The sequence below is a fragment of the Trachemys scripta genome, chromosome 2 (assembly GCF_013100865.1).
Source record: "Trachemys scripta elegans isolate TJP31775 chromosome 2, CAS_Tse_1.0, whole genome shotgun sequence".
Taxonomy (NCBI): Eukaryota; Metazoa; Chordata; order Testudines; family Emydidae; genus Trachemys; species Trachemys scripta.
Window position 1 is genome coordinate 32,924,130 of NC_048299.1, and position 25,099 is coordinate 32,949,228.

At 42.7% G+C, this 25,099-nt stretch overlaps 1 protein-coding gene across 1 annotated transcript in view; it reads right to left on the minus strand.

Moving 5' to 3' along the window:
• Nucleotides 1-25,099, minus strand: part of MYO3A (myosin IIIA) — a 215,349-nt gene that overhangs the window by 177,214 nt on the left and 13,036 nt on the right. Inside the window, exon 2 of the mRNA XM_034760222.1 lies at nt 9,262-9,444. Coding sequence (XP_034616113.1) covers nt 9,262-9,444 — 183 coding nt within the window. The remainder of the gene's footprint in view (nt 1-9,261; nt 9,445-25,099) is intronic.

Consider the following 25,099-nt stretch of genomic DNA (forward strand, 5'->3'; position numbering starts at 1 on the left):
AGGGAGGAGGGGGGTCTCCACCCACAAGAGAGAATCTATTTAAACCTGTGGGAGACCCCACCATTTTGCCTTCAGTTGGCTAAAGAAGGAGCCTCTTCACCCCCCACCAGGATACTTGAAGGAAACTGAAACAAAGGACAGTAACTACAGGGGTTGTGAGTGATTGCTGGACCCAGGCTAAAAGGAGATTAGCCCGTAAAAGGGAGCATTCTGGATTTGGTGAGGAACTTGGTGAGGATCTGTATCTAGTTTGATTAGACATAGATTTGCACATTTTATTTTATTTTGCTTGGTGACTTACTTTGTTCTGTCTGTTACTACTTGGAATCACTTAAATCCTATTTTCTGTATTTAATAAAATCACTTTTTATTTAGTAATTTACTCAGAGTATGTATTAATACCTGGGGAGCAAACAACTGTGCATATCTCTCTATCAGTGTTATAGAGGGCGAACAATTTATGAGTTTGCCCTGCATAAGCTTTATGCAGGGTAAAACAGATTTATCTGGGTTTAGACCCCATTGGGAGTTGGGCATCTGAGGGCTAAAGACAAGCACACTTCTGTGAGCTGTTTTCAGGTAAACTTGCAGCCCTGGGTCTGTGTTGCAGCAGACGGGAGTGTCTGGCTCAGCAAGACAGGGTGCTGGAGTCCTGAGCTGGCAGGGAAAACAGGAGCAGGGGTAGTCTTTTGCACACCAGGTGGCAGCTCCCAAGGGGGTTTCTGTGATCCAACCCGTCACAGTCCCCACTAAGCACATTAAGTCGTCGGAGTGTGTCCTCACTACCGTGGCTAGCATCGACCTACAGAGCAGTGCACAGTGGCTAGCTATCCAACAGTTCCCGCAGTCTCCACTGCCCATTGGAATTCTGGGTTAAGCTCCCAATGCCTGATGGGGCAAAAACATTGTCGCGGGTGGTTTTGGGTACATGTGGTCAGTCGCCCCTCCCTCTGTAAAAGCAACAGCTGTCAATCATTTCGCGCCTTTTTTCCTGGGTTACCCATGCAGATGCCATGGCAAGCATGGAGCCCACTCAGCTGACTGTCACGCACTTTAAAAGCTTGCTGGTGCTGTTTGCTGATTAGGTCAGACCTCAGCGCAACCAACATTCCCATTGTTATTGCTGCTTGCTGTGTGCTCCATAATATCTGTGAGAGTAAGGGGGAGACCTTAATGGCGGGGTGGGAGGTTGAGGCAAATCGCCTGGCATCCAATTTTGAGCAGCCAGACACCAGGGCAATTAGAAGAACACAGCAAGGCACGCTGCGCATCAGAGAGGCTTTGAAAACCAGTTTCATGACTGGCCAGGCTATGGTGTGACAGTTGTGTGTGTTTCTCCTTGATGCAAACCTGCCCCCTTTGTTGATTTTAATTCCCTGTAAGCCAACCACCCACACCCGTTGAAATAAAGTAACTACTGTTTTGAAACCATGCATTCTTTCTTTATTAATTAAAAAAAAAAAAGAGAGATAATGGACAAGGTAGCCCGGGTGAGGTGGGGAAGGAGGGAAGGACACGGCCACATTGCTTATTGTAGCCACACTAAAAATCAGACTGTTTGAATGACAGCCTTCTGTTGCTTGGGCCATCCTCTAGAGTGGAGTGGCTGGGTGCCCGGAGCCTCCCCCCGCGTTCTTGGGCATCTGAGTGAGGAGGCTATGGAACATGGGGTAGGTGGTTATACAGTGGATGCAGCGGGGGTCTGTGATCTTGCTGGCTTTCCTGCAACTCCAACAGACACTTCATCATGTCCATTTGCTCCCCCATTAGCTTCAGCATCGCATTCTGCCTCCACTCTTTGCGCTCACTTAATTCTTTCCTGGCCTCTGCCACTGAATGCTTCCATGCATTAAGCTGTGCCCTATCAGTGCAGGAGGACTGCCTGAGCTCGGAAAACATGTCATCGCGAGTGCGTTTTTTTCGCCTTCTAATCTGCGATAACCTCAGGGACGGAGATGATAGGGGGAGCGTAGACATTCTACGCTCTTTGATTCTGGGGGGACTGCATGGTCACCTGTGCTGCTGAGTTCACCATGGTGACCAAACAGGAAATTAAATTCAAAAGTTCCCGGAGCTTTTCCTGTGTACCTGGCTAGTGCATCAGAGTTCAAAGTGCTGTCCAGAGCGGTCACATTGGAGCCCTCTGGGATAGCTCCCAGAGGCCAGTACTGTCGATTTTGCATCCACACTACCCCAAATTCAACCCAGCAAGGTCGATTTTAGCCCTACTCCCCTCGGCAGGGAGGAGTACAGAAGTCCTTTAAGTCGACGGAACGGGGTTGGTTGTGTGGGCGCATTCATTTTAAAATCGATCTAACGCGGCTAAATTCGACCTAACCCCGTAGTGTAGACCAGGCCTAAGGCTATGTCTACACCACAGACCTTATAGTGACGCAGCTGTAAGGTCTCCCATCTAGCTGCTCTAGGCTGGTGGGAGAGAGCTCTCCCACTGGCATAATTAAACCACCCTGAATGAGTGGCAGTAGCTATGTCAGCAGAAGAGCATCTCCTGCCGACATAGTGCTGTCCACACTGGTGCTCTTGTTGATGAAACTTATGTCGGTCACACCCCGACCAACAAAAGTTTTGCAAACAAAAGTGCTAATGTAAACAAAGCCGAAATCTGTGTTGATATCCAACAGTGACTGCTGCAACTTGTAACATGTTGTGTCTGAGTATTGCCCTTTTTTCTTTAGGTCCAGTCTCACTTTCTTCTGCCTCTGGCAGCGACTAGATCTGTGTCTTAGCTCAAGCTGGAATTTCTCATAGTACTCTTTTGTGCTCAGTTCTGTAATGTTGACTTTCTTTGCCACTTTTTATTTAAAGCTGATCTTTTCCCATTTTAATTTCAGTTTGGCAATACAAAGATTGTGATCATTGCTGACATCTACTGCTCCATATGCCCTTGCGTCTTCGACAGATGACCAGTATCTCCAGCTGATGCAGCTTGATTGTGTTTATTTACAAATGTCTTTAGGAGGGAACAGGGTGTGACAGTTATAGTAACTTCCTTCAATATCATGCACAAACCTCACTGAATTACATTTAATTATTTTAGGAGTTCATTATATTAAAAAATGCACATCTTTAGATTATTGTGAGAATGTATGGAACTTCTTTAAAAGGAAGGCAGGACGAATGCAACCACTGGAAAGTACTGTGAACTCCAAAAGACTATGCTGAACAATTGGGCAGAGACCAATTATCATTTGGGACAATATGTGTGAAGCAGAATTCCTAAGAAATACTTAGGAGGAGAGGACTGCAAACTCTGACCTATGGATTCAGCCTTTGAAGCTTCACCTGCAAACACTTCAAAGACAAACTGTATAAAGGGTTAACTGCAGGCTCGTCTACACTTGAAATAGAGCTGCACTACTTCACTACTGCAGTTCCTGGCCAATGGGAACTGTGAAGCTGGCGCTCTGGGTGGAGGCAGCGTGCACAGCTGCCTGGCCAAGCCTCCACCTAGGAGCTGAGTGAGGGGGATGTCGCCGCTGCCGGGGAGCCCCCCAGGTAAGCGCTGCCCAAAGCCCACCTCACCCCGTCCCGTGCCCCAACCCTCTGCCCCCTCCCACACCCAAACTCTGCAGCTACTGAGGGGTAGGTGTGCCTGCCAGTCACCCCCCCACACACACACACAGCAACAGTGGGGGTCCCGGGTCTCCCGGGCTGCCCTCCCCCCCCCAGTTTTAGTCAGGGGTATATAGTGAAAGTTATGGACAGGTCCTGGGCCGTGAATTTTTGTTTACTGTCTGTGACTTGTCCATGACTTTTACTAAAAATACCCGTGACTAAAATGTAGTCTTAGTCATTGTTAAACTTAGGTCAGTCCCAGTAGGGCCTTGAACATACCTCAGAGAGCCTCTCTCTGTGTTATGACAACCGCCCATGACATCTTATGTCCTAAGGGAACGATGAAGTTTTTAATTTTAAGGATGATGCTTATGGAATGGGAGAAAGGTTCTCTTAGCCATAGCAGCCAGGCTTTGGATCCCATTACTGGAAGAGGCAAGAATAACCAAAAATCTCCCTGCCTTCCAAATGAAAAAGTGAAACTCACTTCTTCAAATTAGTGTTCTCACAGACACACCTAAAAACAGGAACTCAGCAGAGAAGGAAGGGGGGGGGGGGGGGAAGAAATAAGGGTAAAAAGGGAGGAAAAGAGGGACTGAGTGTGTCTGCTAGGAGAAAGAAAGAAATTAAAAACAAAAAAGTTAAAAGCCACAACAGATACACCATAGCCATGGCTGCCTCAGGGAAATGGAGAGGAAAATTGGACCACTGTCCTACTGTGATTTAATAGAGGTTATTGTCTCCCGAGGGGCACTCGGATATTATGTAGTTTGCTCCATTTATAACAAGAAATGAGAGAGAGAGACTATGAATAGAATATTCATTCCATCTATAACAGAAAGGAAATCTTCCTCTTCATTTTATGGGGGAAGATAAATATATTAACTGGATATATTTGGTTATGCTTACCTTAATAAAACATTGCACAAAACCCAAACTGCTCATAAAAGGTCAAATTTCCCCATAAGCAATAAAAAGGCACCTTTTAATAATAATTGACATTAAGATTTTTAGCCAAATTATCCATCAAGTTTACTGGACTTGATAATCAAGAGAATGAGGAGTTTGTATAGTTTGGACATGAAAATGGCTCTCAAATTATTATTATTTCACATATAAATATTCTCCTTCCTGTTCCACTTTTACACATTCTTAACTGTTATTCAACAAGGAGCTTTCAAAAGCTCTTACGGATTAAAGTTCTTAGTCTCAGATCTCCCAAAATCATGTAATTTATGATAATTATTGAACAATACTTGAAATGTTTTCTCTTATGTAGTCATGATTTTCACCCATCCAAGTTTGTCTCTCAAATTTAGCAATTGTGTAGCTAAGGCAAAAATGTAAAATTAAAAGAAGGGAGCCCATAAGGTGCTTTTTTTTTTTTTCCTCATCACAATGGCTCCCTCTGCAGCCATTAATAAATCCTTCAGTTTAAACTGCAGAAAGAAGTCTAGTTCATTCCATACACCCTACTTACAATATTCATAGTCACATTAGGGCGAAGTGACTCACAGGTATAGCGGATAATGCCAATATAATGTAGATATAACAACAACATTGTAAGGATCAAAGAGTAGGGCAAGTCCATCCAGAAATTAGGTGATTCAGAGTTATTATTCTACTACATTTCTTGCTGTCCAGTTACTGCTGACCACCTAATGGATCACTTGTTTATCCACTTAGAAGTGTGTGTTTCTGGGCCAGTGGAAAGTTTCCTGGGTTTGGACGGTAAATTTGGGTTTTGATTAAATGAAGATTTTTTGGAAAAAGTAGCTGCTTTTTCTCGACAATTTTTGATTGATTGTTGGAAAACCAAATATTTTCATTTTTGGCTGAAAATTTCTGAGGTTCCAGTTGAAACCTTTTAGTCCTAGGCAGTTTAGGATGAAAACAGAGAAACAAAATAATATTTTTCTTCTACAAACAGTTGCCTTTTTTCCCTGAAAATTGACAAAAAAGTAAAGTAATTATTTTTGCCTAAATGTTCTGTAAAAAAATAAAATGAGTAATCATTTTCTGACCAATTCTGTCCTTGTCACCTCTCACTCATTCCAGCTCCTTCAGACTCTCCCCTCTTCCTCTGCTCCAATTCCTCCTCCTTTCTTCTTTCCCCTGACATCAGCTTTATTTCTTCTCTCCCTTCCATCCCCACCCTCCTTCCTTTCCTTCCCCTTTGCAAAGTGGTTTGTGATTTTCTGACATCACTGCTATATTGCTTCCCTGCCTCTTTCAATAATCCAGTTAATACCAAACATTCATGCATTCTTGTGAAATAGGTTGGTGCAAAAAAATGTTTTCTGCTATGTAGGCATTCAGCTGACCATGGGTCGCAAGAGAGCCCTGATTATTCAGAGTCTGCAGTAAAATTGAAGGACCCTGTTTACAAAAAACAGTAAGATGCTGTATGATGTTTTGATGCATTTAAATTCATTTAATTAAGATTGTAATCTCTTGGCTGTGAATTATTTTTGCTTTTAAAATGTGACAAGATGATGAATGAAAAATGGGCCCCATTTCTGGCGTGGAAAACACACGTGAAAAACAGAAAGACTAACAAGAACCAGAGTGAAGATAAATTTAATAGCAAGTTTACAACATTAATATATTTCATAGGTTTTAAGGCCAGAAGAACCATTACGATCACAGGCACCGGCTTTTTCCTTTGCCGGGGGGGTGCTCAACCCCCACTCTGCCCCAGCCTCCCCCCCTTCCCCAAGGTCCCACTCCCACCCCGCTTCTTCCCGCCTTCATTCCGCCCCACCTCTTCCCGCCCAATTCCACCCCCTCCCCTGAGCACGCCTTGTCCCCACTTCTCCCCCTCCCTCCCAGTGCCTCCTGCACACCGCGGAACAGCTGATCGCGGCGGGCGAGAGGCACTGGGAGGGAGGGGGAGGAGTTGATTGGCGGAGCCGCTAACAGGTGAGGGGAGAGGGAGCTGACTGCGCGTGGGTGCTAAGCACCCACTATTTTTTTTCCAAAATAAGTTGGCGCCTATGATTACGATCATCTAATCTGACATTCTATATAGCACAGGCCATTTGAAAGAGATGAGTAGGAATGTCTCATTGTCTATATTTTGTGGTCTACTGCCCACTGCAAGCATATCCAAACCGAAAGGCCCTTGGCACCTATGTAGCTCAACTGAAGACAATGGGGTTCCATAAAAGCACAAAGGTCTGCCCACTTGGATCTATTTGCAACAGACTCTATTTGCAACAGAACAGGTTACTAACAAGAATGGTCCTGTTGAGTTCTCTTCTCCTCTTTCAAGCCCCTCCTCAGAAAACACTACTTCCACAAGGCCTATTAACTACTAATCTGTCAGTCATCCAAAGAATTTCAGTTATTTATAAAAAATATGTTATGTTGTATAGTGAATCTACCTCCTGGTCATCTGGTGCTGTGTGTGTAAGGATTGTTGCCTTTGTCTTTTTAGATGGTAAATTCATCAAGGAAGTGGAAGACTTGGTCCTTATGTTTTGTTAAGCACAGAACATATTTGGAAATGCTGAACCTATAAATATTTATCATTCTATTTTAGAAGAGTAATGTATTCCTTATAATCTAGATAAGCACACTCAAACATGCATTCTATTGTCTTGGAAGGGAATGGCTAATTTATTTGACATTAACAGACTTTCTCATAGCTAGTATGTAAAAAAGTAAAAGGGACTAATGGTGAAACTATATAATTATAAGACAGTTGGAATTCTGTATGTGCAACCCATGAGAGAATTTAGAACTTTTTCAAGAAGAAAAATAAAAGTGTTTGATCAATACCAAAGAGAATTCAATGCTGAAACTAATTCTAAATTAGAATTAACAAAGTTCATATCCTTGATTGATTGATTACATCTGGTCAACTAACCAGGCGAGTGTCATTCCCAAGAACACAAACCATAAGAAAAATACTAGGGATGTTGATTAATCATGTTAACTCATGCGATTCACTCAAAAAAAAAATTAATTGCGATTAATTGCAGTTTTAATCACACTGTTAAACAAAATACCAATTGAAATGTATTAAATATTTTGGATGCTTTTCTACATTTTGTAATATATTGGTTTCAATTACAACACAGAATACAAAGTGTACAGTGCTCACTTTATATTTTGATTACAAATATTTGCACTGTAAAAATAAAAAAATCATATTTTTCAATTCATCTCATACAATACCGTAATGCAATCTCTTTATCGCAACTTACAAATGTAAAATTTTTTGTTACATAACTGCACTCAAAAACAAAACAATGTAAAACTTTAGAGCCTACAAGTCCATTCAGTGCTACTTCTTGTTCAGCCAATTCCTAAGACAAAAACTTTTTTTTATATTTAGAGGCCATAATTCTTATTTACAATGTCACCTGAAAGTGAGAACAGGCGTTTGCATGGCACTTCTGAAGCCAGCATCGCAAGGTTTTTATATGCCACATATGCTAAACATTCATATGCCCTACGTGCTTCGGCCATCATTCCAGAGAGGACATGCTTCCATGCTGATGATGCTCGTTAAAAAATGTGTTAATTAAATCTGTGATTGAACTCCTTGGGAGAGAATAGTATGTCGCCTACTCTGTTTTAACCACATTCTGCCATATATTTCATGTTATAGCAATGTCGGATGATGACCCAGCACATGTTGTTCATTTTAAGAACACTTTCACTGCAGATTTGACAAAACGCAAAGAAGATACCCATGTAAGATTTCTAAAGATAGCTACAGCACTCAACCCAAGGTTTAAGAATCGGAGGTGCCTTCCAAAATCTGAGAAGAATGAGGTGTGAAGCATGCTTTCAGAAGGCTTAAAAGAGCAACATTCCAATGTGGAAACTACAAATCCCGAACCACCAAAAAAGAAAATCAACCTTCTCCTTGTGGAATTTGATTCAGGTAATGAAAGTGAACATGCATCGGGTCTGCACTGCTCTGGATCGTTATTGAGCAGAATCCTCCATTAGCATGGACGCATGTCCTTTGGAATGGTGGTTAAAGATTCACATGTCCCTTCATGCTTCAATGAATCTGGCAAATAAATATCTTGCGACGCCGGCTACAACAGTCCCATGTGAACACCTGTTCTAGCTTTCAGGTGACATTGTAAACAAGAAGTGGGTAGCATTATTTCCTGCAAATGTAAAAAATGTGTTTGTCTGAGTGACTGACTGAACAAGAAGTAGGACTGAGTGGACTTGTAGGCTCTAAAGTTTTACATTGTTTTATTTTTGAATGCAGTTATTTTTTGTACATAATTCTATATTTGTAAGTTCAACTTTCATGATAAAGAGATTGTATTACTGTACTTGTATGAGGTGAATTGAAAAATACTATTTGTTTTGTTTTTATAGTATCTATTTGTAATAAAAAAATAAATATGAAGTGAACCCTGGACACTTTGTTCTGTGTTGTAATTGAAATCAATATATTTGAAAATGTAGAAAACAAAAATATTTAAATAATTGGTATTCTATTGTTTAACAGTGCAATTAATCCTGATTAATATTTTTAATCGCTTGACAGGCCTAAAAATATATATGTAGCTAGAAAACATCTTGGTCAAATGTTTACAAATAATGGTTATTTTCCACTTTATTTTTCTAATACAACTGACAAACCAACATATGAGGTTACATAGTAAGTTACAACTAAATAAAAAACAATTTAATATTAAAGTAGCTTACGTGAACTGGGTCCAAGATTTTGACTGCTGCTTTGCTGCCATTTTTTTTGTTCAACACTTTAAAAACTTTGCCATACGTTCCTTTGCCAATAGTCTCAATTATTTCCCATGTTTCAGAAGGATCAGGAAAACTATCAAATATTATTGTTTTCCCAGTTAATGGAAGCATCTCAGATATCGGTTCCTGGAAAGAAAAAACCTCATTTCAGTTTTCATTTCATATAAGAAGTCAGTTGCTATTAATTGCTTATAAATGTGATAAAACTAAGATATCAGTGCTAATCTCACATGTAACTGCAGTCTGGAACTGCTCTTGCATACAGTGTGCATATAATCTCAGCAATGGAACTCAAAAGGACAAGGACAAAAGAATTTGTGCTAAATATGGATGGTAAGATCAACATGGTATGAAATGGGGAGAAGGTGAACTGCATACTTTTGAGGGAGATCCTGGCCCCATTGAAGTCAATAAGAGTTTTTCCATTGATTTCAAAACAGGGCCAGAATTTAAGCTGAGGGTGGAGGGAAAAGGTTATGCCTGCTGAGAATTGGTCTATGAAAGCCATGGATATGGGCTTTGCCCATTATGGATAATGCTTTAAAGGGAACAATGACAAAATCTTACTGAGGAATGATGCAATAGTTCCATGCAGCCCAAGTTAAAACTTCAAAGTAGACTGTCAACTTTTAGGACCCTGTGATGTTGCATTCCATATGCTTTATGAAACTATGCTTATAAATGTGAATGTGATGTAACTGGAATATTCTTTATTGTAAGGTATCATTCCAAAGTTTATAATCTACTGAGTGTGTTCATCCTATTTGTTTGCATGTATTATTTCTATGTCTGGAGTTAAAAGAATAAGATATAAACTTGTATTACTAATGTACAGATCAGTTGCATTTTGCGCGTATTTAACATGCGCGATTTCAGCTTTACGCGGTCGGCAAAAACAAAACAAACAATAAAAAGAAAAACAATTTTAATACTGTACATGTAGTGCGGGCAATTCCGCCCGCCATTCAACTCAATGTAATTTTGACTATACGCGGTTTTCCCTTTATGCGCTAACCGTGGAACGGAACCCCAGCATAAGATGAGTCTCGCCTGTAAACATATTAAGTAGAAGCCATTAAGGGTGCTTCAGAATCAATGAACCGTAAATGGCTCTGTTTACTTGTAAACCTTCCTGTGTACGTGTGGGCCAGCCCAGGAAGAATGGAGGCTGGGGTCTCACAGGACAAATGACCATATCACATGATGCTGGAATCCATCTTAAATCTGGTACTTTTCCATTTAGAAGGAGGGGTGGGGACCCAGAGAGACAAAAAAGAGTCACGCCTTGTGCCAAAGTGATAAAAGGGGGTGGAGCAGAAGAAAGAGGCGGCCAGTCATGAGAAATCCCCTGCTTAACACCAGCTATTTACCTCTCATTGGAACAGTCTGTCTGCTCTCCTCCCTAGCCAGCACTCAACTGCTGGACCTTCCTCCTCTTAAATCCCACACCCTGACAGGCACAAGGCCTTCTGACCCTTAAAGGGGAAGGTACCCCTCTTACACTCACAAAAATATTGTTAGTATTACAGTAGTGCATAGAGACCCCAACCCAGATCAGGGCCCCATTCTGAGCACCGTACAAAACACAGCAAGAGAAAGTTCCTGACCCAGAGAGCTTACTAGACAGAACAGACAAAGGGTGGGAGAAAGGGAGCGGCATTATCTCCACTTTAAAGAGGGAGAACTGAGGTACAGAGATGTGAAGCCCAACATCACATTAGAAGTCTGGGGCAGAGACAAGCCTAGAACCCAGATGTGACGGTGTACTCTATATGATTTTATGAAAATATGCTAATGAGTTTGAATATAATGTAACTGAAATATGCTTCATGCAAAAGGTTTCTTGTAAGGTATCATTACAAAGCTTATAATCTACGGAGTGTGGTCATCCTATTTGTATAAATGTATCACTCTTGTATCAAACTAGAAATATGAAATATAATTAAGGGCCTATTGTAATTATGTGAAGTGTGGGCCATTAATGGTGGTTTGGAATCTTGATGGCTCCCACCAACCAGGACAATCGACTGCAGATGGCTCTGTTTTACTTCTAAGTCTTCCTGTATACCTGTGTGCTGGCATGTGATTATGTCACCTGAACTGGAATCCATCTTTAACCTGGTGCTTTTCCATTGAGAAGCAGGGGTGGGAAGCCAGAGAGGGTCAAAGGATTCCCGCTTTATGCAAAGATATATAAGTGGGTGGAACAGAACAAAGTGAGGAGCCATCATGAGAAATCTCCTAGCTACCACCTGAGCTGGAACAAGGGCTGTACCAGGGGAAAGGATTGTGCCCAGACTAGGAAGGCATCCAGTCTGTGAAAGAAACTTATTGAAACATCTCTGAGGGTGAGATTTTATCTGTAATCACTCTTATTACCGTATTAGGGTTAGATTTGCGTGTTTTATTTTATTTTACTTGGTAATTCACTTTGGTCTGTCTGTTACTACTTGGAACCACTTAAATCCTACTTTCTGTAGTTAATAAAATCACTTTTTACTTATTAATTAACCCAGAGTATGTATTAATACAAGGGGGGGCAAACAGCTGTGCATCTCTCTCTATCAGTGTTTTAGAGGGTGAACAATTTATGAGTTTACTCTGTATAAAGCTTTATACAGGGTAAAATGAATTTATTTGGGGTTTAGACCCCATTGGGAGTTGGGCATCTGAGTGTTATAGACAGGAACACTTCTGTAAGCTGCTTTTAGTTAAGTCTGCAGCTGTGGGGTATATGGTTCAGACCTTGGGTCTGAGTTGGAGCAGACGGGCGTGTCTGGCTCAACAAGACAGGGTGCTGGAGTCCCAAGCTGGCAAGGAAAGCAGGGGCAAAAGTAGTCTTGGCACATCAGTTGGCAGCCCCAAGGGGGTTTCTGTGATCCAACCCATCACACCAGATCTCCTGACTCCCAGCCCAGTACCTTAACCAAAAAGCCATCCTTCTTTGATAAGGCAAGGGGGCAAATGAAATCTTATAGGAAAAAGCATGTGTATGGAAGTGCCATCCCAAATGGCTAAATTAAATTTCCTAGCCATTAATAAAATGCAGCTGGAATTAACTGATTCATCCATATTTGCCTCTAGGGATTGAGACTAGCAGAAGGCTACCACGTTATGGTATAAGTGATAAATTAGGATTGCCTGGCAGGTGAGAGAGACCCATCACACACTGTGGTGAGGGATGGAGAACAGGCCACAGGTTACATCAGGGATCAGTAACCTTTGGCACACGGCCTGTCAGAGAAATCCACTGATGGGCCGCGATGGTTTGTTTACCTGCAGCGTCCACAGGTTTGGCCGATCGCAGCTCCCATGGGCTGCGGTTTGCCGTTCCAGGCCAGTGGGGGCTGCGGAAAGCGGTGCGGGCCGAGGGATGTGCTGGCCGCCCTTCCTGCAGCCCCCATTGGCCTGGAGTGGCAAATCGCGGCCCATGGGAGCTGCGATTGGCCGAACCTGCAGACACTGCAGGTAAACAAACCATCCCAGCCTGCCAGCAGATTTCTGTGATGGGCCACATGCCAAAGGTTCCCGATCCCTGGGTTACATCATGACAGCTCAATGAAATATGTTTATCTCTAATAGAAACTTAGGTCCATAGATTGTAACATTACTATAAAGAAAGCCCACAGCAAAGCTATAAAGTATGTCAAGCTAGAATGAATGACAGCCTGCGAGTAACCTAGCTGGCAAGTGTGACAGAGATTCTAAATTGTGATCACATTTACTATTCTGCTGATTTTTCCAGTGTACTGCACACATAGATGCTGGGTGCTACTGCACCCCGACTTGAAGTGGTTTCCATTATATACAGGGTTTACAGTTTGGTTCAATGGTTCTCAGCACTCTTACTATAAAAATTGTTCCAGCGCCCCTGACTGCACATAAAGGACAGATTTTCATCTGATACTTTCAGTATCAAATATAAAAATAAAAACCCTTGTTCAAGCATTCAGTGACTTTTAATCGCTTTACACCGTGGGAGTTCATAATGGATACCAGCTCCTTCCCCACCCTCAAAATAACCCCTGGAAATTCAGTCCGTGCAGATAAAACACTCCAGTCCAGGCTCATCTTCTTGTCTCTTGACTACTATAACCTTCTCCTTTCTGGCCTTGACAAATGCAATGTTGCTACCTTCAAATTAAATTAAAAGTGCTGCCACTAAGATTATCTTCCTGGCTCTTCACTTTCGCACCTTCACCGACTGCAAAAACAAGTAACTTGTCTTTACCATTAAGGCACCGCCACAACTTAGCATCACCCTAGCTGCCACTCTCATACACTAACAGCTGCTGACCCCCTACTTCTACTCTGCCAACAAGGCTAGCCTACAACACCCACTAGTCCAGTTTTCCCTCAGGCACCTTCGCCCTTTCTCCCATGTCACCCCTGCGAATACCTCCTTAAAACGCACTACCTTTGTGATGCCTGCAAACCACTTGGCAGGGGCTATGCTGTGACTGCGGCTCATACCAAACACAAACGTGTCACTGTCCTCTCCACAGCAGCTTTTCTCTACCTGCTGCCTCTTGTTGAATGTTTGGCTTGTAAACTCTTTGGGGCAAGATGACATATGTGTAGAGTGCCTAGCATAATGGGAGGTGGAAGCCAGATTGGGCCCTCTAAGCACTACCACAATATAACTAATAAAACCACCAAGACAAGCTCCTTAACTCCTCTTACTGCCCCTGGTTTGTGCTTGTTCTGACAAGCATTTATAAGGAAATTTACTGTAAATGTAAGTGCTTCTTAGGACAAGTCTACCTACAAAATTAAGTTGACCTAAGTTATGTCTACGTACAACCACTGCAGTACTTAAATTGCATTTGCATGTTCACACTATGCTCCTTGTGTTGACGATGTGTGTCCTCGTCAGGAATGCTTGCTCTTATTTAACGGTCAGTGTGGGGCATTGTGGGACAGCTTCTGAAAGGCAGCAACAGTCGATGCAAGCAAGGCAGCATCTACAATGACACTGTCAACCGAACTACATCAACTTAATCACTATACCCTTCCCAGTGGTGGAGTTAAGTTGGTGCAGTGGGCAAGTTACATCAGTGAGAGCTACATTTTAGTGTAAATGCTTACAGAGTTAGGTCGACGTAAGCTGCCTTACATCAACCTAACTCTGTAGCACAGACCAGGGCTTAGAGAAGTCAGGAGCATATGGAGCTCCAGTGTGACATCCATCAAGCTAATAGCTAGCACTTTGGGACAAATGCCCAAATAACTCAATTCTCCAATAAAATATAAATTGGATTGTTTCAGCCATGATTATGGATTGCTACCCCTAGCTGGTGTAAATCAGCAGACAATCGTTTGATGGAGCTACACTGATTTATACCAGCACAGGATCTGGTCCAGCACGTACTGAATGAGTGTTCCCAATCCTGCTCCCTTTCAAATTCACAGGGATCTCCATATCCCCATTCAAGTTTTTCCATAGAAATGAAGATGATGTTGTAGGAGGGGGAAATTTCTGATAGGTCAGAACCCAGTAACATGCCTAGACCACTGCCCACAGCTGGAAAAACAATTGTTATGCCCATTGCTGAAAGCAGCAAGAAAGGCTCTTTCTGAAGCCTTAGCACAACTAATAGACCAGGAGGGGATGGGGGAAGTGAGTGAGCACGAGGAGTAAACATGATCCTGTGCCTTCCTGATTTAAGCTTTTTGCCAAAGCATGCAGTTTTGCAAGATGGAAAGTATGGCAATAGTTAACTAGTGCTTTGTGAAATATAGCTGGTTAACTGATGGAAAATTCCCTGCTGGACAAGCTAGAAAACGCCACACTTAGCTTGATCATTTAAAAGAAAAAAAAAAAAAACCCACACACACTTGAACACCTCTCAAGTTCCCCTGCAAAGAGAAGGCTGGCCACTGGACATCTATAGAGATCCATTCGAGACCTCCTCAAGATCTTGGGCAAATATGAATCCTGAGTTAATTTGGGGTGCTCTTCTAACCTGTTGCAGACACATGTAAGTGCTAGGAACTAAATAGAGTAGACGCTTTGAGCAGGGGTGAAAGTAACTTAAAGGATTTACTGGTATGCCGGAGTCCTGAGCGGGGGGCATGGCCTCAACCAGAAGATGCCTTTAAATCACCCCAGAGCTACCAGCTGCAGAAGTGTCGGGAAGCCCTGGGGCTCAGGGGCAAATTAAAGGGCTCAGAGCTTCCCGCAGCGGCCGGAGCTCCGGGCCCTTTAAATCCCCACCTGAGCCCGGCTTCCAGAGCTCCAGCGGGGATTTAAAGGGCCTGGGGCTCCCCGCAGCGGCCGGAGCACCGGGCCCTTTAAATCACCGCCGCAGAAGCCGGTCAAGTCTGGCATGGCGTACTGGCTTACTTTCACCTCTGGCTTTGAGTGAAAGCACTTTTGGTTTGCCTGTTTCCATCAACTATCTCTTGACTGGATGGGCCATATCCCCATTGATTTATGTCCTGCCACCACCTCGCAAAGAGTAAAGGTACCAACCGCTTTGGGTTCAGCAAAACCCTGGGTAACAATATCTTTGTTGTTGACAAGCAACTTTCAAAGAAAATATGTAGAAGTTGATATGGAAAAATAAAAGCTTTGATTGCCGTTCATTTAAAGGACATTATCATTGTGTCATTTTGGCCAAGCAAGTGGCCCATATATTGTACTAGGTCTATAGAGAACTGAGAAGACCTCATCCTGAAATTTATTTCCTTCTACCTTCAAAGGCATTCATGGGATACAGGAACTTCTTGTTTACTTATCTGAGATGTTACTGCTGTCATCAGGCATGAGCAAGGTATACCTGGGGGCACAACTGAGCCCAAAGTATTAGACTTAATTTCAGATAGTTTGCCTTTGAAGAAGATATTTTTAGCCATAATGATCCTTTAAATCATCTTTATTCACTTTTTTAAATGTCCTTTGACTAGACCAACATCTAAATACATCAGCTACTGGGTTCCAGGGGAGGGAATAACTCATGAGATTGGTTGTGAGAATATCACCCCTTTATCTCTATTGTACAGATGAGGAAATTGAGCTCCAGAGAAGATTAGTGATTTGCCCAAAGTCACATAGCAAATCAGGAGTAAAAAATTAACAGTTCCCAGAACGCAATCCTATGTTTAATCCACTAGATTACCATTTGCTTGCATGAATAAAAATAAAATACTAATGTCAGAAAAAAGCTAGAGCTTGGGAAGCTGCCAAATAAATAATCCCAAGTAACATTCCAAAAATCAAGAAGATAGCAAGTCAGATGGATGAGTTGCCAGACTTGGGCTTTGACCAATGATGCTTTGAAGAGCCAGGAACCATCCACAGAGATTGCCATGATACCAACAGTTCAACCTTGCAGGGGCCAGCAACAAGGGTAGCCCAACCCAATGTAATACGGCAATGAAACACAAAGGAAGATGGCACATGGTTAGGTAATTTTTTTCTATTTAATTTTCTCTCATTAAAAGGCAACATATTCCATGGCCATAATTCAAAAGTTATGGGAGACCAAACCAAATTAACTGAACTGGGTCCACTGCTGAAGGAGATTGCCCAGGCTTCCCTTATGGAAGGCATGGTGCTTGATTCCTTAAAGGAAGCTGTTGTGTGATCTTTACTCAAGAAACCAATGTCTGATGCTGGCAATGCTAGATGTCATCCAGTGGGCAACCTTCCATTTTTGGTTAATATATAGATAAGGCGGTTGCAAGACAATTCACAGAGTAACTAGAGGGGGTTCTCACAACAATTTTTTTGGTGACTTCAGGAGTGTGGCCATGAACTCTTGCTGGTGGCCGCTCTCACAATTTTTCCTAAAATAATTAATTTTAGGAAAAAATAAATATGCACATATTCATGTCCAAATCATTGTAATGTATTTAGTAGGGTTTTTTTTTCCAGACTCAATAATAAAAATAATGTACAGTTGTCTCTATTCTTTAACTGGACCTAAATAAAATAGAAACACAGGGTGCTTTGCATGTTTTGCTTTATTTGGTTGATTTTTAAATAAATAAATAAATAAAAAGGTGTGCTAGCTAGTAAATCTGCTACTTTTCACAGCAGACTTACTCAGCCCAGGCAAGCTGGGGGGACAAATTAAGCCCTAGATGGGGAGGGAGGAGGGGAGGGCCAGGGGTGATGGGGGGATGAGTCTGGGGCTGGAGCCTGAAGCCCTGCGACTGGGTCACAGAGATCACCACCACATGGCCAGAACCTGCCACCCACCACCCCAGGGTGGAAGCCCGAGCACCACCACTCCTAGGAAGGTGGGGAACTCACACTTGTTGCCTGCTCCTACGGTCTTTGTGGCTCCAGAAGGGAGCAAGGACTAGCCCCTGCTGGTGGCCCTGGGGAAGGGCAGCTGCTTTGTCCCCCTCCCCCATCACAACCTAGGAGGCTGTGGCCACAAGAAAAGCCCCTGGTGCCCGCATTTGAGAAATGCTTAACTAGATGCTTCTGGTCTCCAGGACTTCCTTGTCAGGGTCCTGCATATGGTTCAGAAACCACACTGGTGACATTGGTACTGATCTTCTCCTACTGATGGATACAGACTGGGTGTCCTGGCTGACATTGTCTCTGCTACCTTCATGAAAAGAAGACTTGCTTGTTGACTGTAGCAGAAGTGGTCAGGGCTGCTCTTGAGTGGCTCCATTTATTTCCTGAGCATTCCCAAAGGGCAACTGATCTTCATCCCTAAAGGCACTGTCATGAAAGGTTCCATCTTGTCCCCCATTTCCCTCCCACCCAGAATGGTTGTATTGCACACTAAGGGATAGACTATAGGCCATGCAGGCAGCCTACACATATTCATGCACCTCCATGATAGGATCATGGAGGGGGATTCCAAAGTAATGGGGGTCAGAGGTGGCAAGGTCTGTGAGCATGCATATCCACTAATCTAACCTCATGCATGGGGCTGCACAGTGGACAGTCTGATGTCAACTACTGCTACAGCAGGCCCTAAATTAATACATAATTCCCATTTTTAGTCACATGAAGAGTACAGGAAAAACAAAACCAAAGTAAAAAAAAATCATTTTTTTTGTACTTGTAAAATAAAGTGATCTTAAGACTTCTATGCCAACGGTCATGCTACAGAGAATGTTTATGCCAGGGCATAAACCCATGAAACTATGGATAATAATGGAAGGCTGGAATGGTGATGTTACCAAATTTATTTGGACCTTGTGCATCTAGACGCAATGAGGTGACATTAAATAATCAATGAACTGAATCCTATCCTTTTCATTGTGTGGCTCCCAACACAAAAGTATTGCAAGTGATAAGAGAAATTTTTCAAGGCTTTCAGAGCTAAAGCATTGCTTAATTTTACATAAGAATGGCCGTAATGGGTCAGACCAAAGGTCCATCCAGCCCAGTATTCTGTTTTCTGACAGTGGACAATGCCAATGCCAGGCACTTCAGAAGAAATGAACAGAACAGGTAATCATCAAGTGATCCATCCCTTGTCATCCATTCCCAGCTTCTGGCAAACAGAGACTAGGGATACCTTCCCTGCCCATCCTGGCTAATAACCATTGACGGACCTATCCCTCCTTGAATGTATCTAGTTCTTTTTTGAACCCTATTATAGTCTTGGTGTTCACAACATCCTCAGGCAAAGAGTTCCACAGGCTGACTTTTTTAAAAATCAATAAATGTTTATAATGTCAAAAATCAATATGGTATGAATAACCACATCCATTTGTCTATTTCTCAAAACTTTTGACAAGCACCAATGATTCAAGAAGAATTGGTTAGCTTTATCAGCCACCTCTAGCAAAGCTTGAAATCATTAGACAGCAAAATCAGGAAGACATTAAAGGCAACAAGAAAATGTGCTAGTGATCAATATATAAAGAAATCACGATGTAAACATCTACATGGCATGTAGAGGAAGCAACTGGAAAATAAAATACAATCTCAAAGTTCCAGATTTACATTTAAAATTAATAGTTCCACTAACACACTGCTTGTCTTAATTCGCATACGTGGCCATGCAAAAAAGAGTTTCAGTCTCTTTTGGATCAAAATAATTTGCAAGCCCTTTGGACATTTTTTCCCCCTCCAAATATTTTCTACTTTTTTCCCCTCCATAAGTTCATTTCCAACAACACCACAGTGACAAAGGGAATAGAACACATCATACAGGGTTCTGATGATAAAAAGTTCAGGAAACAATCCCTTTGACATTGCAGATTACCAGCAGTTAATGACTGAGGAGTTAACGATTTAAGGCAAAGTCAAGGTCTGTAAACAAGTCATTTGCTGTACTATTTGCAGGGTCAATTCCATTGCTATTATCAGTTAACCGGAAAACTTCTCGCACCAGACGTAAAACGCTTTTAAACGTCATTTAACAAGGCTTTTTTCCTCTCTGCTTTTTCACTCTTCCCTGCATTGTGCAAAGGTGCATTCTGTGTATACAGCAACAATCATATCGAAGCCAAAACTGTTTTACAGGCAACTTCAGTTCAAAGAAGATTTATCCTTTTAACGTGAGCAGAGGCATTACCTAAGGTGCGTTTGTTGGCTAGGTAGTTTATGTAACGTCATTTATGCTGATTATAAATGACAAACACCAGGAGCCATTGTACTACTTTATCCTCTTAACAGGCGTTTATTAAACAAGGGGGCGAGCTCCAGCCCACTCCTGGGCACTCGCTGTATGGAAGCAGCTTTTGCTTCCCCCCTTGCCCTGTGTTCTTCGGGACGGTTTACACTCCTCGAGCATCTTCCCCTCTAGGGAGCTCCCCTGAACAGCCTCACTCCATACCCAGCAGGCTGGGGCTTGCTTGTTTTGCCAGGAGCGACTGAGCCCCTTGCTGCTACTCACTACCTAGCAAGCAAACAATGAGGGTCACTCACCTGTGGGAGAGCAGGGACCGGCAGGAGACTCGGCAGCAGCTGCATGCATTGACCTACCCACTGGATTCCTGCACCTGGGCAACAGCTAGGGTGGGGGGCGGGCTCCTGCTACCTCCTCTCTTGCTCGGGCAGCCCCTGCCCATGCAGCAGCTCTCATGCAAAGACCCCGGGGCCTGGGGTTACTAGAGGAGTGAAACTAGTGTCGGGTTTCCCAGTTGCTTTGCTCTGCGCGCAGCTTCCCTGTGTGGGGCTCTACGCTGCCCCAGACCAGGGCCCCTTCCTGGGCTTCACCAGTCTGCTCCGGGCCCCCAGCACACAGCAGCAGTTCCGCCCGGGGGATGAGCAAACTGCCCCACTAATCTCCTGCAATCCCAAGCAAAGCCGGGGGGCTCCCCTGCTCCCCCCTCTCCGCCGCCTGGGGATAATGAGTCGCTCAACAGCTTGGCAAGGGGCTTGCGCCCTATATAGCTGCTCCCTGCAGTCCACGGGCAGCTCCTAGGTACAGGAGGGCTCTGGCTGGCCGCAGAGCGGTGTGCATGTGAGGCCAGCAGGGCCGGTTGCCACGATAGGAGCTTTGCACTAATAGCAGCAGCGGATCAGCTCCTCTCTCTGGGTGAGCGGCAGGCGCTGGCTTTATCAGAAAATGGATCTAGGTGAAAACTGGCTCCACCGGGCTCGTGCTGAGCTCTGTAGCAATCCAAGCCCCCAGACTGTACTGTCAAAATAGAGAACACGCGTAAGTGTTCCCATTGCACCTCAAACACCTGCAGTTTTCTGCATCCCCTGGAAACAACACAGCAAAGCCCCAGGTGCAGCACCCAGAACGGGCTCCTGCCAGTTTTACTCGCTGGCCCCCAAATTCTAATGCCTAAACAGAGAAGAAGTGCAAATACTTCCATTGTGCCAAAAAAAAAAAAATCATCCTGACCCTGACATATCTTGGTGCGGCAGCACCACAAATACCCAGATCTGGCATGCGATTTCTGCTGGATCCTGCCATTTTTTTCACTACTACCTTCCCAGATTCTACTGCCATAAAAAAAGAACAAGCTTCATTGCCTCTGTTGCACTTTAAAAATCTAGATCCTGATGCGCCCCAGTGCAAAGGTGTCCCAAAAACTCAGCTGCCATGTGGATCCAGACAAACTTTCTTTGATCACATACTTCAAAATTGTACCACTAGCCCATAGAACAAGCATTACTTTTGCCATGCCATCCAAAAAAAAAAAAAAAAAATCTGGAAGCAACAGATTTTGCTCAGAAAAAGCTGCAAAAACTGGCTTAGCACCTGGATCTGCCAAATTTTTGGCTATTACCACTACACCCATTGTGAAATTTAGTACATACATCCCAGAGAGACCAGGCAGAGCCTACAGTGCTGCACGGTTCCTTTGGATGATCACAATCGGTTTTCTTCCACGTCATCTCTCTCTGACTCCCACTCTGGGGTAGCATGGGTCCATTTAATGGCCCTACTCTGACCCTAAGTCAGCAGTAGGTGAAACTAACCTCTTTGACATATTGACACTTCCTGAAAATTGGCTAAAGTCAACTCCTCTCTCCTCCCACCCCTCCCAAACTTTGGCTTCGCTGATACCCCAAGCATCCAGATCCCTTGAGCAGCTTTGAAACTCTCATCCTAAATGTTTTATGGAGAAGTGTGTGTGTGTGTGTGTGTGTGTGTGTGTGTGTGTGTGTTGGAGGAGCAAAGAGGAAAGATAGCAAAGCATGCTGGGACGGGGAAAGAAGAAAATCAGCAGGAAGGGATTAAAATGAGTTTAGGGGAAAGGAAATGTATCATTGACCGGCTGCATGACCTTGGGTGTCACTTTGTCTCTCTGTGCTGCTGTCTCCCCTCCCATCCTTTGTCTGTCTTGTCTGTTTAGACTATAACTCTTCAGGGCAGGGACTGTCTCTTTCTACATGTTTGCACAGTGCATAACATAATGGGGCCCTGATTTGGTTGGGACTTCTGGGTGCTGCTGTAACACAGGTTTAAATAAACATTATTTCTGCAGCAATGTACAGTATTGCTCAAAGCTGTATGTGGGATCAGTTCAATGAAAACAGTGTTTTTAGGAGGTTCATGGCAGATTGTATCCTAAATAAGCTAAAGTTAAAATAAATTAAAATTAAAACGTAATAAATGCAAAAAAATGCTACCACTAGTGTTAATGTTGTAAGATTAAGCATTCAAACAAATTCGGAAAGCTCCTAAAGTGAAGCTTGCCACAGCAATATTACTTTGGCCATATTATGCATGCTGTATTATTTTATAGCATACTTTAATAACATTGATATTTTACAAGGGAAAGAAGAATAGCAAATACAATGTACAAAATGGGAGACAACAACCTGCAATAAATAATAAAGCAACAAAAACAGGACGAGGAGGAAAATAAATATATAACATGCAAAACATACATTTGTGTTAAATGTATTTAGGTGGCCGAATGAAGCACTCAGAAGTTAGGCCATATTTAAGACTGTACAGGCAGCACATATGATCTCACTGTACCTCAGGCCCTGCCCTGATCTCTTCGGGGCACAGTGGGATCATATTTGCTGCGCCATTCCTTTGGATGTCACAGTCGGTTTTCTTCCAAATCACCCTTCTCTGACTCTCAATGCAGTTTATGGATGAGTATAGAAATATAGTTTAGGAAGCTTTTCTTTATTTTAAATGCTCTGTACTTTCTTCAAAACTTCTGATCATTACCTAGGTACATTAGAAGTTCCTAAGAGATAGAGGGGTGACATTCTCTTAGTTAGCATGCACACAGCATGCTCTGCATTAGAGAACACCATTTTATAGCATCTGGATTATTTATTATATACAGACATAGCAAAAGTAATGAGGTTAAAGACATAAAATAAATATTCTTTTTAACGAAGAAGAAATATTAGGTTTACACTATCCAGTCTTTCTTAGAGACTTCTAACATGAGCATCACTAGAATGGTGAAGAGAGGGGATGGATGCTCTTGTGATTAAATCACCAAATTAAGATTATAATTGTTAATTATTATATTTGTTTATATTGTGGAAGCACCTTGAGGCCCCAGTCAGGGACTGGATTCCTAGTGCTGGGCACTGCACACACACACAGAACAAGGGTCCCTGTCCCAAACTCTAATCATAGCTCTGCCACAGATGTCTTGTGTGACTCTGGACAAGTTATTTAGGGTGGGTCTACTCTAGGAGATGGGGGTATGATTCCCGACTAAGGAGACATTTTTGCATTAACTCTGATAAAACTAGCACACTAAAAATAGAATGTAGGCATGGCAGCATGAGCTGTGGGATGGGTCAGCTGCCCTGAGTTTGTGCCCACATGACTGATGGGCATGTACTTGGGGCAACTGGCCCATCCTGCTTTCCCAGCTACATTCCATGGTTAGGGAGCTAGCTCAATGGGAGTGAGTGTGTCTCCTCTAGCTGGGAATCACACCCCCAGCTCCAAGTGTAGACATACCCTTTATCTCTGTGCTGCAATTTCCACATGTGTAAAATTGAGATAATACTGCCCTACCTAAAGGGAGGGCTTGTGAGGATTAATTATTTGTGTGGCATTCAAATACCACACTGCTGGGTACCACAAAAAAATCTATAAATAAGCAAATAAATAAATAAGAAATTGCATCTAGGCAGCAGAAGATACACTATTGTGTTAAAAATTAAATACAAAGAGTACACTTATCTCTCTGGATAATTTTTTTTCCCCATCCACGCGTTCAGCATAACTCAACAAATTCCTCCCCTTTTGGTGTCTATTACAGGAAACAATACTCATCTCTCTATACCCAAGCAAATATCCTTCAGGAAAACTATCAGCTAGCTTGTCTATGCTATAGACAATTGTTCTTCTGATCACAAGTATCATTTGCCATAATAAATAATCGAGCATAACCCAGTTCCAGAGTTACCCATTGAATGCACAGATTTTTTTGAAACATTTAGGCTCTGCCAGATATTTTCTTTAGTAACTCAAGAAAGCTCCCTAACCCCTGTTGAAGGTCTTGGATGTGTGATCTGTGTAATCACATTTAAGGGGCTGGTTGGGTCAGGAAATTGTTAATAGGATACAGAGCCTTTTGCATCTAGCCTGGATCAGGGGTGATGAAAAGTTGTTTCCATCTAACAGCTCTTTGGGATCATATGTGATTTGAGTTAGTGGCCTCAGTCCAGTTCCTAGTGGAGACATATTTGCATTTATTATTTTAATGTATAGAATGTGTTTATCAAACTTCTCCAATTGCCTGGACAACACTGAAAGACATTTGGTAATTAACAAAATAATTAATGTGCACAATGACCATTAAAAGATTCAGCCAGGTCTATCATCAAAAGGATCCAAAAAATCTCCACTCCAAAATATATCTCCTTGACCCAGGCAAGCCATTGCAAATAAGTGAACATTAAAGTGTGCCTTAGAGATCAATAAACTTGGGCTCTGTCAGAAAGCCTGGGGAGTGAGTTAAAGAGTTGAGAGCCCTTCACTGAGATTCCCTTTTATAAACTCCATGGCATTAAATCTAGGGGCTATTAGACTGAGCACCTAAAAGGATCTCTCTGTCAGGAGAGATTGAGAGGACAGAGGTGGTCTCTAAATTAACTTGGATTCAAACCATAATGGGATTTATATATCAAACCCAACACCTTCAATTGCACTGGGAAATGAACTGGAAGCTTGTGCAGATTATGGAGTACAGATTCCCTGAAAGAAACCCCAGCCGCTTTCTGCTCCAGTTGATGTTTCTGCATGGTCATCAAGTGTAGCCCCTGCATTGTAATAATCCAGCCTGGAGTGACAAAGGCACAAATAGCTCTGGAGAGATTCAAAAGGACTGAACACAAGTAGAGCAGATAAACAATATTTTTTAAAATTTGCAACATTTTTGTTTAAATTTCAAAGTTGTTTCCATTTCACAG